Genomic DNA, 19,578 nt, shown 5'->3' on the forward strand with positions numbered 1-19,578 from the left:
CCATATTTCTGCTTTCCTTTCTTTGCTTAGAACTGGTTTTCCATCTCAGCTCTTGATGTTCATACAGGTAGTTCTCTTTTCTCCAAATGTCTATTTAATTTTCCTACAGACAGTATCTATCTCACCCCTAGTGATATATGCCTCTACATCCTTACATTTGTCCTCTAACCATCCCTGCTTAGCCATTTTGTACTACCTGTCCATCACATTTTGGAGACGTTTGTATTCCTTTTCATCTGCTTCATTTACTGCGTTTTTTTTGTTTTCTCCTTTCATCAATTAAATTCAGTATCTGTTCTGTTAGCAAAGGATTTTTACTAGCCTTCGTCTGTTTACCTACTTGATCCTCTGCTGCCTTCACTATTTCATCCCTCAAAGCTACCCATTCTTTTTCTACTGTATTTCTTTCCCCCATTCTTGTCAATCGTTCCCTAATGCTCTCTCTGAAACTCTCTACAACCACTGGTTCTTTCAGTTTATCCAGGCTCTATCTCCTTAAATTCCTACTTTTTGCAGGTTCTTCAGTTTTTATGTACAGTTTATAACCAATTGTTTGTGGTCAGAGTCCACATCTGCCCCTGGAAATGTCTTACAATTTAATACCTGGTTCCTAAATCTCTGTCTTACCATTATATAATCTATCTAAAACCTTCCAGAACCACAGGCTTCTTCCATGTATACAACCTTCTTTTGTGCTTCTTGAACCAAGTATTAGCTATGATTAAGTTATGCTCTGTGCAAAACTCTACCAGGCGGCTTCCTCTTTCATTGCTTACCCCCATTCCATATTCACCTACTACTTTTCATTCTCTTCACGAGCGAATTATTTGAGGATGTAGTTAAGGCAATGATTCGAATGTTATTAAGGATAGGTATGACTCCGGTCATGAAGCTGAGTCGGACAGTGGACCAAAAGACTTTGGAACCGTATGGGGAACGAATAGTAACAGAAATTTCCGTGGACATTCGCTATGACGTGACATGGAAAGTTTCGTTTAAAGCCACTCCTTTTCAGTGCGAAAATTCGAGACATTCCTTAACTCACCCGATGGCATCTACCCAGGGCTGGGCTGTTACCAGCCACATGGCCTATTGATTATAGAATAGAATTCATGTGCGGTTATATGGAGGGCGAAACGGCCCCTAGAATGCAATCCACTGTGCAGGAGTGCACTCACGTAGTGAGTCCTACCAGCCATTTTTTTAGTATACCGGCCAGAGGCCACGCAAAGTCGCACATAATATATCGCACTGATGCAAAACTGTCAGCCGTCAGGGTACTCGAGTCTAGCAACTTTTTTTCAAACAGGTGGTACAAAAGAAACAGTTCTTTACTGCCCATGTACTCCGGTAACTGGGATTTGTATCACGAAGTTGCCAGTACAGCTTAGGCACGTTATTTTGGTCAGAAGACGACTTTAAATGTTATTACAGGAAATGGAATATGATGCAAGGGGGGTACATGGCACGAAATTACCAACGCGGCCAGAATTACTATTACGGGCTGCTGCGTCACAGTAGGGTCAGGCGCAACAGGCTTGAAAATACGCAGGGGGCATGAGATGTCTGACAGGCGACAACATACTCTACAGACTATTTCTGAACACCCTGCAGAAGCGCCAGATCGACGTGATTCTGAGTTCTTTGGGGGCTGTCGAGTAACGTCATGATTCGATCTTCGCTCGGTTACCAATAAATAATTTGCCAGTTTCTGTTCAAAATGTTCAAATGTGTGTCAAATCTTATGGGACGTAACTGCTAAGGTCATCAGTCCCTAAGCTTACACACAACCTAAATTATCCTAAGGACAAACACGCACACCCATGCCCGAGGGAGGACTCGAACCTCCGCCGGGACCAGCCGCACAGTCCATGACTGCAGCGCCTTAGACCGCTCGGCTGATTCCAGGCGGCGCCAGTTTCTGCTTGCTAGATAATTTTACATTAGAAAATTAACCAGCTATATCTTTATAACTGCTGACAATATTTTTCAGAGAGAGTCATGAATTTTAGGTACATAAAGAGGCATTACAGATCTCCTCAGTTTCAGAATATTCACACAGCTCTACAAGAGTCTGGTTGGGTCAGGTCAGGAGAATGAAGTGGCCTTGAAACTGCACTTTCCCTTCCTTTCAGGGAAAAAATAAGGGAGCAGAAAGTGCAGACTGAGCTGGGGCCTCATCGTATACTGTACGCGCATCACTCCTTCCAAGTCTACACAGCCGGTCGTTCTCCTCGGTCGCATGTTTCCAATGAAGTATCCCGTGTGGGTACCTCTGGGCTAGGTGGATGACGCAATAGCGAGACACTGCACTCGAGTTCTGGAGGACGCTGGTTCAAATCCTCGTCCTGCCACCAAGAGATTTCAGTTGCTAAGGTATATGCTAGGATGGCCCTTTTGAAGGGCCACAGCCGATTACCTTCACTATCCTTTCCCCATCTGTCTTTGTGTTCCGTCTCTGACGACCTCATCGTCGAAAGCAAGCAGCATCTTGACCATTCTTCATTCCCGACATGGGCACCTGGACAGATACAGCCTCTGAGCTTTGCGAGTGTTGCGGAATTGGCTCCAGCGGGCCACAACAGTCCCATAAGAGGTCCTCCAGTTACGAAATTCCAGTGCCGGGCAGTGTAACACTGCTACCTCAACCCGAAGTTAGATCAGTCCTGTCCTGATATCAGGCTGGGTTTCTGACGCGCCGTGGTACACTTCACCTTCAGTCTTGATTCTGCCTCCAGTGACAGGGCATTGCTCCAGTTCCAGCGCTTCGTCAACACCAGCCACGTGACGCGGTCATAGGCCCGTTACCCTTCTTATCTCGGGCGTCAGCTGGGTCCTTCACAGTTGCGCCGTTAAGGCACGCCAGCGCCTAGCACCACGCCACGTCGTCTTCGGAGGTCCTGGGTTCGATATGGGCCCGGCTTGACACTTTCCTGGCTGCCGACAGCGTTCATTCGTGTCATTCCTCAGCAGAGCAGAGCACACGGCCGTCGCCAGCATTGCAGCTGTGTCATTGCCTCAGTGGCCTCTCTGGCCGGCTTTGCTGTATAGAATGAGCTGCCAATTAAAGCTGTTTATCTCCAGACGCTATCCTCTGTCTTCATTGTCACCTCGCACGCAGCGTTACCCATTCCTTGCACACACCGATACTCGACATCGTAGCCACCCATGTGGTTAGCAAGCTAAACTACTACATTAGAGTTTCTGTTTTCTATGTCCACTAATTCATAACCGGTTACAATGCTATTCCCATATATCTGGAGACTGTGCTCATCACTTTGTGAACACAAACTGCACCGGCATACGTCTTCACTTCTAGACCGTCCTTTACAAAGCACACTTCATACTACCTGCTGCACATTCAAAGAGTTTCATTCCTCGTATTCCTATGATGTTCGCCTGGATGTTGTCCGAATGCATCTAACAAACAGAATGATCGCATCTTACAAGCAACAACAATATTCCACTGGAAATTTGTCTCACAACTCGTCTGTCTTTGTAACTGTTGACTCGCTTGCTTCCAGACCACAATTTGTTAAGTCACTTTTATATATATTTCACTTATCCATCACCCCTGGAAGGCTGTATCACCACCACGGAAAAATTTTGTAAGTTTCGTTCACGTGAACTTGTGAAGATAGTTTATTAAACGTACCTAATATAAGTAACATGTTATATGGGAGACATCGATATAAAATCACATTCTCCCAAGTGGATTTTTTTTACAAAATAACAAGCAAAAGAGTCAGTCACAGTTACCTCGTCTTTATGTACTGAAACACAAAGCTTTGTATTTGAAACTACCAGAATCATATTTCAAGTTTCCTGTAGACGTTATTGTAGGTGCCAAACAACCTACCTTTACTGCTGGACTTCAAACTAGCGCCTCGCAGTTACATTTCAATTCAGCAGATGGAAAGGACCGCTTGCAAAAAGAGTCTGTATATGGATATATTGGAAAGGAATAAGTTAAGCCATTTGAACTTGAACAGATATAACAAACAGTGATATAGCATTGGACTGCGTAAATATACAAAAGTGGAGACGTAGCACACTTACTTACAGAATTGCTGCGTTAGGCTTTCGTAAGGTACTAGATTTTTCCAGCGACTTCTTCCGCTTACGCATATATTTCGCACGCATTTCATCTGTATCTGTAATAAATTTCGCTCTACTATTTCCTTTCAATCCCGACGAAAGTTGTAATTCTGCCTGAGCAATAGATATGCAAAGAGTCGCAGACACTGGTACAGCTTTTTAGTGGTGACAAAAAACAATTTTTTTTAAATTTTTAATAAGTAAGTATTTCATCTCATTTCTTCACATTCAATCACATCTCTACTTTCTATAAATATATTTTTTATCGAAACGCTCTGGATTTAAATAAAAAATCAAGGAGTTTTGAAAGTAAACATTTATTTCAACTTACAAACAGTACAACACGACATTTTAATCTTGCTACAGAGGTACATCTGTGATCTATATCCAGCTCTTCATCTCTCGTGAAGGATATGTGTCAAAATTTCGAAATTTTGTTTAACAAAGGGAAAAGACAGTCGGCTTTGTCGTATATGTGACCGTCACCCTAATTCTCTGTAGGTGACACACACGACCCGGTAGCGGGATGTCTGGTTTCCTCGTCCCTCGTAAGCCAGGTTCACGTTGATCTTCAGATTCACCAGCCTGCATTGCAGTTTCACTCACCCAAATAGCCTACAGTCGACAGTGTCGTTTATATTCTGTACAACTTTCCGGCAATAGTTCCACTTTGACTCCTTTTCGTTGAATCTGAATGTCAGATTTCCGTTTCGTTATTGCGTGAAGGCATAGTGACAACAGTAACTGATCTTTGTTTCGAGAAAAATAACTATTGTTGGCAACTGTTTTTCCGCTACTTTAGACCATGCGACTCGAGAGACGGTGTTAAATCTACGCGCGATATTCTACCGTGTGGCACTATCTGTGTTCCCCAAATACGCTGACAAAACTGTTGGCTTGCTCCAGTGCTCATTCTCGTGACCTGGTTGACAAATTCATCAACACAAACAAGAGACAGATTGCATTTTATACTTTTACACGCTACTAATTCAATTTAATACCAGAAAGAAATACCAACAGGCCGTTTTTTAATATTGTTACAACATGCACATTGTCATATCTACCCCGTCCTTAGTGGGTAGCAGAAGCATCTTACTCCCACCGTATTTTTATACCAATAACGGATCATGCATATACCAAGTGATGGTTGGTCTAAAGACATATGAAAGAACTGTTAATTAACTCCTGTTTGCCGATGACACCATGCTTTCAACCAGCAGAAAAGATGAACTTGCTGAACAACTAACAAATGTAAAGGACGTTAGTGTATCATGTGGATTAGACATCAATCTCAGAAAGTCCAGATCCACGATAACGGATCAGGGAGCGCAGGTCCAACTGATAGGTTGATTAAAGGAACTGGAAGTCGTGAATTCTGTCATCTATCTTGCACCATCTGAGACAGGAGAAGCTGTGAAGATGAGAGGACGGAGCACTCTAGGGCGTGTGGTATGAAGAAGATCGCCAAGATGTGGCAGAATAGAGCGGTAACGTTCCGCGCAGGAAGGCCGGCCTGTTGAACAGTCGCGTTCTTTTACAGATGCGTGACACGAAATTTTAAGGCCAACGACAGGTAGCGTATTGCTGCATTTAAGCATTGGTTCTGGTGCAGGATGCTGGGCATAAATTAGACCGAAAGAAGAACAAATGTGTTCGTTGTTGAGCAACTCAGTATCTCCAGGCGCCTTTCTTTTAGCGTCACGTAAATAAGTATCCTTTTCGTCGGCCATATTGTGAGAAGAGATGGAGAAAATCTAGAAAAAATAGTCGTGGAAGACAAAATCGAAGAAACGAGACCGAGGGGAAGAGCAGAGAGCAGGTGGATGGATCAAATGAACAACTCCAGTGTACGTCTTCAGCAGGCTCTGAGATAAGCCGATAGCCGTCCGGGATGGAGACACTTGGTGCACGAGATCGCGACACTCAGAAATGAGTACGACGACATGTGACTGTGACAATGGCGTGTGCCAAGTTTGGTAGGAATTGTTTCAAGCGTGACAGTACTGCTGATACGTCACCTGTGTTTGTTCCCATTCCATCACCCCCCCCCCCTCCCCTCCCCGCGCGTCCTGCGTGCTCCTAGGTTAACACGTCATCGCGATTGTCACCAAGAAGTCCAGCGACCAAAAGAACTATGGATTTTATACCAACATCGGTCGGTATAGAATAATTTTATAGATCACGACGTCTCATCCCCGGCCCAAAGCCTAGGAGTGATGTCGGTATATTACGCCCACTGTAATTTTGTGCCAAGAAAACAAATAATGATTCATGTATATACAAAATTTGGTCGAATTTGCTCGAGACGTTGTTGAGTTACACTTCTATGTCAACCCCACTACCTAGTCTTACGGAAGGTAAATGGTTATTACCCACGCAGTGCTTCTCTCCAGATAATAAGTGACATGTGAGCTTACTTTGGATGAAATCGACCAAGGGGAGGACAAGTGGAGCAAATAGACTTACATAAATAAGTGCAATGAGTTTTATAAATATACAGATGAGTGAACAAAGACACTTGTTTTCGTAGTCTTTTAATGAGCAGTTCGACGCAGGAGACCCCGCTCAGCAGCGTCGGACAGCTCGTGGTCGGGTGCACGTTTAGGCGGCGTGGGCGGCGTGGGCGGCGTGGGCGGCGCGGGCGGCGCCGCCCTTCCTGGCGTGCGCGGCGCCGACTGCGCCGGTGCGGCGGACCGCCGCGCCACCGCTGCTGCCGCCTGCATTCGAGCCTGCAAACACAAGGAGAGGCGGTCCAGCGTCTGTCTGCCCAGCGTGGCCTCGGGCCCAGCTCACCACTTGCTGCTGATAGCGTCTGCATCCACTCACTTTGCGATCAAAGCTACACTACTGGCCATTAAAACTGCTGCACCAAGAACAAATGCACATGATAAACGGGTATTCATTGGACAAATATATTATACCAAAACTGACATGTGATTACATTTTCATGCAATTTGGGTGCACAGATCCTGAGAAATCACTCACAGAACAACCACCTCTGGCCGCAATAACGGCCTTGATACGCCTGGGCATTGAGTCAAACAGAGCTGCGATGGCGGGTACAGGTAGAGCTGCCCATGCAGCTTCAACACCATACCACAGTTCATCAAGAGTAGTGACTGGCGTATTGTGACGAGCCAGTTGCTCGGCCACCATTGACCACACGTTTTCTATTGGTGAGAGATCTGGAGAATGTGCTGGCAAGGGCAGCAGTCGAACATTTTCTGTACCCAGAAAGGCCCGTACGGGACCTGCAACATTCGGTCGTGCATTATCCTGCTGAAATTTAGGGTTTCGCAGGGATCGAGTGAGGGGTAGAGCCACGGGTCGTAACACATCTGAAATTTAACGCCCATTGTTCAAAGTGCCGTCAATGCGAGCAAGAGGTGACCGAGACGAGTAACCATTGGCACCCCACCCCATCACGCCGCGTGATACGCCAGATTGGCGATGACGAATACACGCTTCCAATGTGCGTTCAACGCAATGTCGCCAAACACGGATGTGACCATCATGATGCTGTAAACAGAACCTGGATTCATCCGAAAAAATTACGTTTTGCCATTCGTGCACCCAGGTTCGTCGTTGAGTACACCATCGCAGGCGCTCCTGTCTGTGATGCAGCGTCAAGGGTAACCGCAGCCATGGTCTCCGACCTGATAGTCCATGCTGCTGCAAATGTCGTCGAACTGTTCGTGCAGATGGTTGTTGTCTTGCAAACGTCCATATCTGTTGACTCAGGGATCGAGACGTGGCTGCACGATCCGTTACAGCCATGCGGATAAGATACCTGTCATCTTGACTGCTGGTGATACGAGGCCATTGGGATCCAGCACGGCGTTCCGTATTACCTTCCTGAACCCACCAACTCCATATTCTGCTAACAGTCATTGGATCTCGACCAACGCGAGCAGGAGCGTCGCGATACGATAAACCGCAATCGTGATAGGCTACAATCCGACCTTTATCAAAGTCGGAAACTTGATGGTACGCATTTCTCCTCCTTACACGAGGCATCACAACAACGTTTCGCCAGCCAACGCCGGTCAACTGCTGTTTGTGTGTGAGAAATCGGTTGGAAACTTTCCTCATGTCGGCACGTTGTAGGTGTCACCACCGGCGCCAACCTTGTGTGAATGCTCTGAAAAGCTAATCATTTGCGTATGACAGCATCTTTTTCCTGTCGGTTAAATTTCGTGTCTGTAGCACGTCATCTTCGTGGTGTAGCAATTTTAATGGCCAGTAGTGTAGAAGTGTGCTAAGTGTACATCTAGCGCGCGATCGCAATACAACGTGGTCACAACACTTCTAGTACAGCAAATAGCTGGTTACTTTCTCCCCTGTTGTGATCCGAACGTTATCTGATAAAAATCATTCCGAAAGTCTCATTTAACGCGGAACTAACGTTTCATTCATCGTATTCCTATGATGTTCGCTTGGATGTTGTCCGAATGCATCTAACGAATAGAATGATTACATCTTACAAGTAACAACAATATTCCACTGGAAATTTGTCTCTCAACTCGTCTCTCTTTGTAACTGTTGACCCGCTTGCTTCCAGACCACAATTTGTTAAGTCACTTTGATATTTTTCGCTTATCAAAAACAATGGTTCAAATGACCCTGAGCACTATGGGACTTTTAACGTCTGAGGTCATCAGTCCCCTAGACTTAGAACTACTTAAACCTAACTAACACACATCCATGCCCGAGGCGGACCCGCCAATATGAAAGAAAGCGGGGAGTGCTGTATCTTCTTTACAAAGTCAGCAGTTCCAGAGGGCTCAGTAATTACGAACTATGAACGTAGACTAATCATTCGATGTCAGCTAAGTGAACAATCCGTCAGGGTTGCCGAAATTGATGGTTGGTAATGTCATGACCTCACGAAACTACAATCTGCCAGCCATAAATGCGGGTTCTTTCACTGCTCGGATGAAGGCGCTTTGGTCCTATGACATATGAAATATTAGTTCACTTTATCACATGAATGATAAAAAGATTTGATACAATCCTTCCCCACAGGAGTGCTCGACAATTTACAACTGTTACTGGCTATTAAAGCATCACTTGAAGCACCAATTAACAAACTCATTTCTTGAAGAAAAATGTTCCTCATTTACATAAGTACCTTTCCATCTGAGACTTCCGTAACTCTTTAGCTCATCTCGATGATGTTGACTACTTCAGCTGAGGTCACATGCACTGGTCAGAACTTTTCCGTGATCGACTGTAAATTTACCATAGTGCGAGGGCGGTGCTGTGCGGAGAGACAAGGCAGGTCTCCCTCAGCCTCTCCCAGTCGTCTTTGTGGACTGCAGCGAGATATCGCTGACGTATGTGGTACAGATGTGCACTGCCGAATTTGGTGCGGTACTGCAATATTTGGATGATACAACGAGTACTGTGACTGTGATGTGGAAATACGAACGAATAATCTGAGCTAGACGAAGACCAGGTGGCCCTCATGTGCCGACGGACAGGCGACGCCGGACATTCCGGAAGGTAGTCGAAAAAACGTATGTAATCTGCGGAAGGAAGCGCTCGTGAGCGCCAGAGGCCTACCATCAACCCAGCTATCGCAGTGACTGCTGCGCATAGGGAGTTAATAATGAGCAATGGCTGAGCAATGCCATGTATACACAACATTATCGTGGTCACCGCTAAGCGACTCTTTACGTGGCGTAAGGGGTAACGCCATAGGACAGTGATTTGGATCGATGAATCACTCTATACTCTCTGGGATTTGGATGGAATGATTTCTGTCTGGTGGATCACACTATACTCTTTGGAATTTGAATGGAATTGTTTCTGTCTGGCAGATCGCGCTATACTCTCTGGGATTTGGATGGAATGGTTTCTGTCTGACAGATCACATTATACTCTCTGGGATTTGGGTGGATGACTTTTGTCTGGCGGATCATGCTACACTCTCTGGGATTTGGATGGAAAGGTTTTTGTCAGGACGATCACGCTATACTCTCTGCAATTTGGATGGAATGGTTTCTCTCTGGCAGATCACATTATACTCTCTGGGATTTGGGTGGAAAGGTTTCTGTCTGGAGGATCATACTATACTCATTGGGATATGGATGGATTGTTCTTTCTGGCGGACTCCGCTATACTCTGTGGGATTTGGATAGAAAGGTTTCTGTATATCGGATCATGCTATGGAATTTTGATGGGAAGGTTTCTGTCTGGCAGATCACGCTATACTCTCTGGGCTTCGGATGGAATAGTTTCTGTCTGGCGGATGTGTGTGGAACGTTACCTGCCGTCATGTGTAGTGCTGACAGGTGAGAACAGAGTAGGGCGTGTTACAGTAGGGTTGTTTTGCTTTGTGGTTTGGGTGCAGTCATCATTTTGCGTTTACGAAAATGCTACTTGGGAAAGGACATAAACACATTTGATACCATTGTGTACTCTGTGACAGTAGAGTAACAGTTTCGGCGCGAAGACTGCTTGAATCAGCATCACAGTGCACCATCCAATAAAGTAGCTCGTAAGGCAATGAATTGTGGCCAGTAACGCTCCTGAAATGGACTGGTCTACCCAGAATCCTGACTTGAACCCAACTGTGCACCTCGGGGATGACTCGAAGCATCGACTTCCCTCCAGAGTCCAACGTGACTATCTGCTAAGACTAAAGGACATTAGTCACCTAGGACGAACTAAGCCTCTTCTGTACTCCATGGATGCAAATCTGAGGTTAGTATTCTCTCACAGCCGCCTGACTGAAGACGGTGGAACACAACTAGAAGAAGCCATTATGGAACTCAGCCTACAGGAATTGAATGAACCTCGAAGAGGAAGGGTGGACACATCCCACACTAATGTCCATAAATACGCATCTGGATAATTTTGATCGGTAAGTGTACGAGTGTGAGAAACGTTTAGCACGACTGTCGTGCACGACAACTGGCTGCTCCGCTGCGCTGTGAATGGCAGCTTTGATTCTTTCTCCCGCAAGATGACAAGTGAGGCTTCAGGGCGCGTTATCAACGCGACGAACGTAACTCATCGTGCGCGCTGCCCATTACACTCGCGTGGGTGACTTAGGGGAGCAGGTGATGTTGCGAATGTCGCCAACCGACAGCGATGTCGCAGTGTGCAGCAGGGACGGTCTCGCGTGGTGGAGATCCCTAGCTTAAGTTACCATGACAACCATCGACCCTTTCCTACACGTATCCCGCTTCCACATTACTTCGACCGACAGTTTTCAGGTAAATTAGCCTCATAATATTCTTTCCGTTAGCAGTGTGAAAGAAATATACAGCTTAATGTAAACACACCGAACAGAAGGTTAAGCACCTTCAGCAGACAAGAATCTATTACTGCATAACGCAAGTTTCTTCCGATGCTCCATATACTGTTGAAACCACTGACTGATGACTGGATGCAGTCATACTACCACATCTTGGGGGAGAGGAGGGGGGGGGCTGTTGATAGCTACGATTCACTCGATAATCGCAGACAATTATGCATATACAGGGCTTCCAAGGCCCTTGTATGTCTTCATTTTTTAAAAAAATTCTGTAATTTTTTGTTTGATTTCAAACTGCTTTCCAGTACTCTTTCACTAACACTGTGACATTCCTCCTATCAAGTCTGAACGAGATACCTTTTTAAGTTTTTTTATAATTCAATACGTTTACCCATACATCGTGAATGCATAAGCAGGGCTTCAGAAGTCCTCACACATTTATAAATGTTCTTTAGCCTATATTGTCTTCAACATTTGTTTGGGAGTAGTTATTAATTCAACAGTAACTGTAGTGGTATTTCCAGCAACAGGAGTGCCAACAGCAGCAGTAGCTGTAGTAGTAATATTATAACTAAAAAATAATACACACTACTTTCACATATTGGCGATGTCGGTGTATTATTGATCTGTTTGCTATCAAAATGTTTTATTATTGCATATTATTGTTATCCTGTGCTGCTCTTGTCAGCCTTATTGTTACTGTAGTTTGTTGCTGCAAGGCCCATATTGTTACGAGTAAGATTTGTTTAGTGCTGCACAAGCTGCTGTTCGGGAGACACGCCTTTTGCTATGGCTTCGACACGCAAAGCAAGAGAGTCAGTACGTGCAAATGCAGCTAGTTTTGAAAGTGCTGTGGCTCAGTGGTTTGAAGAATATGATTCTTGCGAGGAAGGAAATATTTTTGAAGATGCAAGTAGTGAAGAATCAGCCAATGAACCTGCAGATGTGAATATTGAGGCAGATGACAGTCCTTCCGATAATATTACTTCATCAGAGTATGAACCGCCATTAAGAGGTATAGAAGACTATACATAGATTAGTCGGAATGGAACGATTTGGAAATTAGATCCTTCTGCAAATTTTCGTATGTCTGTCCATGATATCGTAAAGAAGGCACATGGTCCAGCCCGTGGTTTGAAAACCTGTAAACCTAAGGATGCCTGAGACTATTTCATCTCCAAGGAAACACTAGAGGAAATCATCAACTGCACGAATATTGAAGGCAGAAGAGTGGCTGCTTTACGTGGAAAAACGTTTCGCTTGCTGAAATGGAGGGTTTTCTTGGTCTCTTACTGCTTTCCGGTGTTGAGAAGAGTTGGGATGTCCCTATTAGAGAATTATTCTTGGACGAAAAGGCAAATTCTACATATAAAGCCACCATGTCAGTAAACAGATTCGAGGATATAAGGAGAATGATAAGATTTGATGACAGGTGTACCCGTGAAGCTCGATCTGCAGATGACAAACTTGCAGCTGTTCGCTATGTATGGGAACTATTTCTTGACAAGTGTAGAAATAGAATGATTCCCAATGATTCGCTCACAGTTGACGAACAGCTAGTCCCATTCCGTGGAACATGCAGCTTCACCCAGTATATGCCCTCTAAACCAGCCAAGTATGGCATAAAAATATTTTGGTTATGCGATGCTACATCTGCATATGCTTTAGACGGAATTGTTTACACGGGAAGGAAGCCCCATGAACCTATTCAGAAAAATCTTGGATTGAATGTGGTGAAAGATCTTGCTAAAAGCATTGAACGATCATCAAAAGATATCACTGTTGACAACTTCTTTACTAGTGTGCAGCTGGCAGAAGAGATGCTTCAGAAGCAAATTACAGTGGTGGGAACAATCAAACAAAATAAACCAGAAAGTCTTAATGAGATGAAACCATCTGCCTCAAGAACGAGTCATTCGTCTTTGTTTGCATTTAGAGGTGACATTACAATGGTGCGTTATGTTCCCAAAAAGAAAAAGTCTGTAGTTCTCATTAGCACAATGCATCACGACAGAAACATTGATGAAACTCATGCAAAAAAGAAACCAGATATAATAAAGGTGTTACAAAAATGTACGGCCAAACATTCAGGAAACATTCCTCACACAGAAATAAAGAAAAGATGTTATGTGGACATGTGTCCGGAAACGCTTAATTTCCATGTTAGAGCTCATTTTAGTTTCGTCAGTATGTACTGTACTTCCTCGATTCATCGCCAGATGGCCCAATTGAAGGAAGGTAATGTTGACTTCGGTGCTTGTGTTGACATGCGACTCATTGCTCTACAGTACTAGCATCAAGCACATCAGTACGTGGCATCAACAGATTAGTGTTCATCACGAACGTGGTTTTGCAGTCAGTGCAATGTTTACAAATGTGGAGTTGGCAGATGCCCATTTGATGTATGGATTAGCACGGAGCAATAGCCGTGGCGCGGTACGTTTGTATCGAGACAGATTTCCAGAACGAAGGTGTCCCGACAGGAAGACGTTCGAAGCAATTGATCGGCGTCTTAGGGAGCACGGAACATTCCAGCCTATGACTCGCGACTGGGGAAGACCTAGAACGAGGAGGATACCTGCAATGGACGAGGCAATCTTCCTGCAGTTGACGATAACCCTAATGTCAGCGTCAGAGAAGTTGCTGCTGTACAAGGTAACGCTGACCACGTCACTGTATGGAGAGTGCTACGGGAGAACCAGTTGTTTCCGTACCATGTACAGCGTGTGCAAGCACTATCAGCAGCTGATTGGCCTCCACGGGTACACTTCTGCGAATATTTCATCTAACAATGTGTCAATCCTCATTTCAGTGCAAATGTTCTCTTTACGGATGAGGCTTCATTCCAACGTGATCAAATTGTAAATTTTCACAGACAACATGTGTGGGCTGACGAGAATCCGCTCGCAATTGTGCAATCACGTCATCAACACAGATTTTCTGTGGACGTTTGGGCAGGCATTGTTGGTGATGTCTTGATTGGGCCCCATGTTCTTCCACCTGCGCTCAATGGAGCACGTTATCATGATTTCATACGGGATACTCTACCTGTGCTGCTAGAACATGTGCCTTTACAAGTACGACACAACATGTGGTTCACGCACGATGGAGCTCCTGCACATTTCAGTCGAAGAGTTCGTACGCTTCTCAACAACAGATTCGATGACCGATGGATTGGTAGAGGCGGACCAATTCCATGGCCTCCACGCTCTCCTGATCTCAACCCTCTTGACTTTCATTTATGGGAGCATTTGAAAGCTCTTGTCTACGCAACCCCGGTACCAAATGTAGAGACTCTTCGTGCTCGTATAGTGGACGGCTGTGATACAATACGCCATTCTCCAGGGCTGCATCAGCGCATCAGGGATTCCATGCGACGGAGGGTGGATGCATGTATGCTCGCTAACGGAGAACATTTTGAACATTTCCTGCAATAATTTCATTTTAGACTTAACATTTAATGAATATAGACAACATAATAGAGAAAAATCCTGATTAATTCTACATGACAAACTGGAGCAAGATGTTACCTGTAATGCAAATGTGATAGCGCCACATAAAAGTTATCATGTGGCACTAAGGCATAATTTTTTTCCCTTGATATTGTTATAAATGTAAATGCCATAACCTCCAAATCTCTTAACGCGAAATTTCTTTATTTGCTATTTGGTGGACAACAAATAAAGCCACTCAAGATTGTGAAACTTCACCGAAATGTGTTTGGGTGTTAAACAAGAGGAATTTGTTCAAGGGAGAACAGCGTTTCCGTTTGCTCGCGAAAGGCAAAGGTCCCGAGTTCGAGTCTCGGTCCGTCACACAGTTTTATACTGCCAGGAAGTTTCAGCGTTTCCGTAAATATACAGGGTGTCTCAGGAGGAACGGGCAGTATATGGATACGACAGAAACAATAATTCGAAGCGGCAACGTATGTTAAATATGTGCTATAAACTACTTACATTAAGAGATACACTGCAGCGCCAAAGACTCCGGTATAGGCATGCGTTTTCAAATGCACACATATATAAACAGGCAGAATACGGCGCTGCGGTCGGCAACGCAATTGTTACATCGGTTTCTCTTGCCACAATGGCAGGTTATCAAGATGTGAGTTTGAAGATGGTGTTATAGTCGGCGCACGAGCGATGGGACACAGCACCTCCGAGGTAGCGATGAAGTAGAGAATTTCCCGTGCGACCATTTCACGAGTATACCGTGAATATCACGAATCCAGTACAACATCACATCTCCGACATCGCTGCGGCCTGAAAAAGATCCTGCGAGGACGGGACCGAAGACAACTGAAGAGAATCGTTCAACGTGACAGAAGCTCAATCCTTCCGCAGAGTACTGCAGATTTCAGTCCTGGGTCATTAAGAAGTGCCTGCGTGCGAACCATTCAACGGAACATCATCAATATGGGCTTTCGGAGCCGAAGGCCCACTCGAGTACCCTTGATGACTGCACAACACAAAGCTTTACGCCCCGCCTGAGCTCGTCAACACTACATTAAATTGTTGATGACTGGAAACATGTTGCCTGGTCGGACAAGTCTCGTATCAAATTGTGCCGCGCGCTTGGATGTGTGCGGGTATGGAGACAATCTCGTGAATCCATGAATCCTGCATGTCAGAAGGGAACTGTTCAAGCTGGTGGAGGCTGTGTAATGTTGTGGGGAGTGTGCAGTTGGAGCGATATCGCACCCCTCACACGTCTACATACGAGTCTGACAGGTGACACGTACGGAAGCATCCTGTCTAATCACCTGCATGCATTCACCCCAGACGTCCGGAATTTCTACAGAGTGGCTCCAGAAACACTCTTCTGAGTTTAAATACTTCCGCTGGTCACCAGACTCCCCAGACATGAACATTATTGAGCATATCTGGGATGCCTTTTAAACCTACTGTTCAGAAGAGATCTCCACATCCTCGTACTCTTACGGATTTACGGACAGCCCTGCAGGATTCATGTTGTCAATTACCTCCAGCACTACTTCAGACGTTAGTCGAGTTCACGAGTGTTGCGTCACTTCTGCGTGCTCTTGGGGGCCCTACGCGGTATTAGGGAGGTGTGCTAGTCTCTTTGACTCTTTAGTGTATGAGAAGTTCTTCGTCTTGGTATTGTGCATCAGATGTGTTCTACTACAAAAAAAAAAAAAAAATACTTGTATGGTAAACAATGCATATCTTAAGAGGTATGACCACTTGTTCATCTTTTCTACTGCGAAACCACCTCTTATACTGAACAAATGTCCATAGTTCTTAAGCTACGCACTTTAGAGTCGTTTCACTAAGTAATTTTTCTTGTTCTGGTGCGTAGCACCTCCTCTGAAAATATGGAAAATGAAGAGCTTGCAGTAGAACAGATTTGTTTCACGTATCGAAGACTGCTTATAGCTCTTAGACAAAAGTCATGGAATAGCTTCTGATACCGTATCGGTCGTCCTACCTCCCAACGCAGTGCAGCACGGACTCAACAAGTCGTTGGAAGTCCCCTGCAGAAATGTTCTGCCGTGCTGCCTCTATAGCCGACCATAGCTGCGGAAGCATTGTCGGTGCAGGACCTCTCGATTATGTCCCATAACTGTTCGATGGTACTCGTGTCGGGCGATCTGGCAGGCCAAATCATCCGCTAGAATTGTCCAGAATGTTCCTAAAACCAACTGCAAACAGATGTGGCCCAGTGATGTGGCAGATTGTCATCCATAAAAAAAATTCCATCGTTCTTTGGGAACACGAAGTCCATGTAAGGCTGCAAAAGGTGTCCAAGTAGCAGCTGGACGAGAGGAACCAGTGCACTCCGTGTAAACACAGTCCACACAATTATGGTGCCACCACAAGTTTGCACAGTGCCTTGTTGACAATCGCGAGTCCATGGCTTCGTGGGGCCTGCGCTACATTCGAACCCTACCACTAGCTCTTACCTACCGGAATCTAACGCCAAAATTTGGCCACACTGTCGTAACGAATACGTTCGTCGTACGGCCCACGCTGATTTCTGCAGTTATTTCACGCAGTGTTACTGGTCTGTTAGCACTGACAACTCTAAGTGAAACCCGTCGGCCACTGCGTTGTCGGTAGTGAGTTGTAATGCCTGAAATTTGGTATTCTTGCCAGACTCTTAGCACTGTGCATGTCGGAATATTGAAAATATTTCCGAAAAAGAATGTCCCGTATGTCTAGCTCCAACAACAATTCCGCATTCACCGTGCCGCCACAATCACGTCGGAAACCTTTTGACAAGGGTCAGCTAAGAACGGATGGCTGTTCTGGCAATGCACTGCCCTTTTGTACCTTGAGCACGCGATACTACCGCCATCTGGATGCGTGCATCTCACTATCCCACGAGTTTTGTCACCTCAGTGTCTGTGTTTTAGAGCCCATGTTTACGAAAGGTTTTTGCTTAGAATGATCATTCCTGTCATATGCCCAAATGTTGAGCATGCCTTTTGTGACACCCTGTATATACGACGCAAAAAAAAGTGGTTCAAATGGCTCTGAGCACTATGGGACTTAACATCTGAGGTCATCAGTGTCCTAGAACTAAGAAGTATTTAAACCTAACTAACCTAAGAACATCACACACATCCATGCGCGAGGCAGGATTCGAACCTGCGACCGTAGTGATCGCGCAGTTGCAGACTGAAGCGCCTAGAACCGCTCGGCTACACCGGCCGGCAAGCAACAAAAAAGAGCTTCAACCTCGAGATGACTACAATTTTCTAGGAAGACTGACACTGCGTAAATGTAAAATCGCGACTGCTCTTGTGTTTGTGAAGGCGGGGCTTCAGCTGCTGACCGAGACGCCCTGCCTCACGTAACTGACAGACACAGATAGCATTAGAGTTTCAGTAGACCTTCAAGACGAGCTGCTATAAGCAGGTACGGAACAGATGAGAGGCGAGAAGGCCGCAGCGCCGCTTACCCACGTGCTCAGCCCACTCGTATATGGGGGACTCGTGGCCGAAAGCGGCGTTCCAGGCGTCGTGGGCGGACTCCTCGCCCGCGCTCGCCGCCCCCTCGATAGCGTCCACGCAGCCGGGGCAGACGGCGTTGAAGAAGCCGCCGGCCGCCTGCTGCTGAGCGCCGCCGGGCGCTGCACAGTAGCCCAGCAGGAACGTCCCGGCGACCAGTACGGCGACGGCGTGCTTCATTGCTGCGGCTGTTGCGAGTACCTGCCGAGGTGTGGTTCCGCTGTGCGCACTGTGCTCCTTTTATTAGGATTTTTATCGCTGGAAACGGTGAAGGGCGTCTGGAGATTACACGCGACCGGCAGCCGTTTTGCGATGTCCTCACCCCGAAAATTTTACAGAAAAGTGCTGAGTGGAACTCGTAACTACAGGTTAGTTGTGCGCTAGATAATAGAAATCAGCTATGTGTCACGGTCGTCGTCTTTCCAAGGAGATTAAGTGGCCCAGAAGCGGTGTCAGTTCTCGTGACCTCGTTTGATAACAGAGTGAGATACGAGAAAAGTTAGCACTGTGGTAACGTGTTCAAGATCGAGGGTAGTAAAAGCGAAGAGTGCGCCCACGGACCTTGGTTTCAATGTGACAATGTTTCGCCAAGCATAGTCCAACAGGACCTAATTAACCATTTCAGACTCTCTGGCTACAATTTTGTATATCAACTTTCACTCTATCTTCAGTGCAAAAAATGTTCAAATGTGTGTGAAATCTTATGGGACTTAACTGCTAAGGTCATCAGTCCCTAAGATTACACACTACTTAACCTAAATTATCATAAGGACAAACACACACACCCATGCCCGAGGGAGAACTCGAACCTCCGCCGGGACCACCCGCACGGTTCATGACTGCAGCGTCTGAGACCGCTCGGCTAATCCCGCGCGGCTCTTCAGTGCAACAGAAGTATTTTTTTCCAATGGAAACCTGAGGTACATGTTTGTGAATGTTCAGTCTTTTCATAATGCGCAAGTGCTGCCAAATGTTGGGCACCACGGTGAAAATATCAGCAAGTCAATGAAGCTGTGCGCAGCAGCTCGTGACACACATTACACAGATGTTGCTGTGTACATAGTAACGGGTAACAATGGTAAATTTTTGTTGTTGTATTCTACTTCCGTCATTTTAACTTACCCTCAGGTAGGGGTGTAAGCAGTTTCCAAAACTATCACACAGTACTTGTAGCTGGCTCCCACACTATTACGTTGAGATAGGGACGCCACCACGGTATTACTGAGTGAGAGGTGCCAACTTT

The 19,578-nt window shown here is 45.6% G+C and overlaps 1 protein-coding gene across 1 annotated transcript; it reads right to left on the bottom strand.

Annotated features, from left to right (window-relative positions):
• Positions 1–6,699: 6,699 nt before the first annotated feature.
• Positions 6,700–18,534, bottom strand: LOC124805393. The gene is made up of 2 exons (XM_047265955.1): positions 18,287–18,534; positions 6,700–6,827 (listed from the first exon to the last, which is right to left on the bottom strand). The coding sequence occupies exons 1-2, from the start codon at positions 18,513–18,515 to the stop codon at positions 6,700–6,702; spliced, it is 357 nt and encodes a 118-aa protein (XP_047121911.1). The 5' UTR covers positions 18,516–18,534.
• Between the last annotated feature and the right edge of the window lie 1,044 nt (positions 18,535–19,578).

This window comes from Schistocerca piceifrons, chromosome 7 (assembly GCF_021461385.2).
Source record: "Schistocerca piceifrons isolate TAMUIC-IGC-003096 chromosome 7, iqSchPice1.1, whole genome shotgun sequence".
NCBI lineage: Eukaryota > Metazoa > Arthropoda > Insecta > Orthoptera > Acrididae > Schistocerca > Schistocerca piceifrons.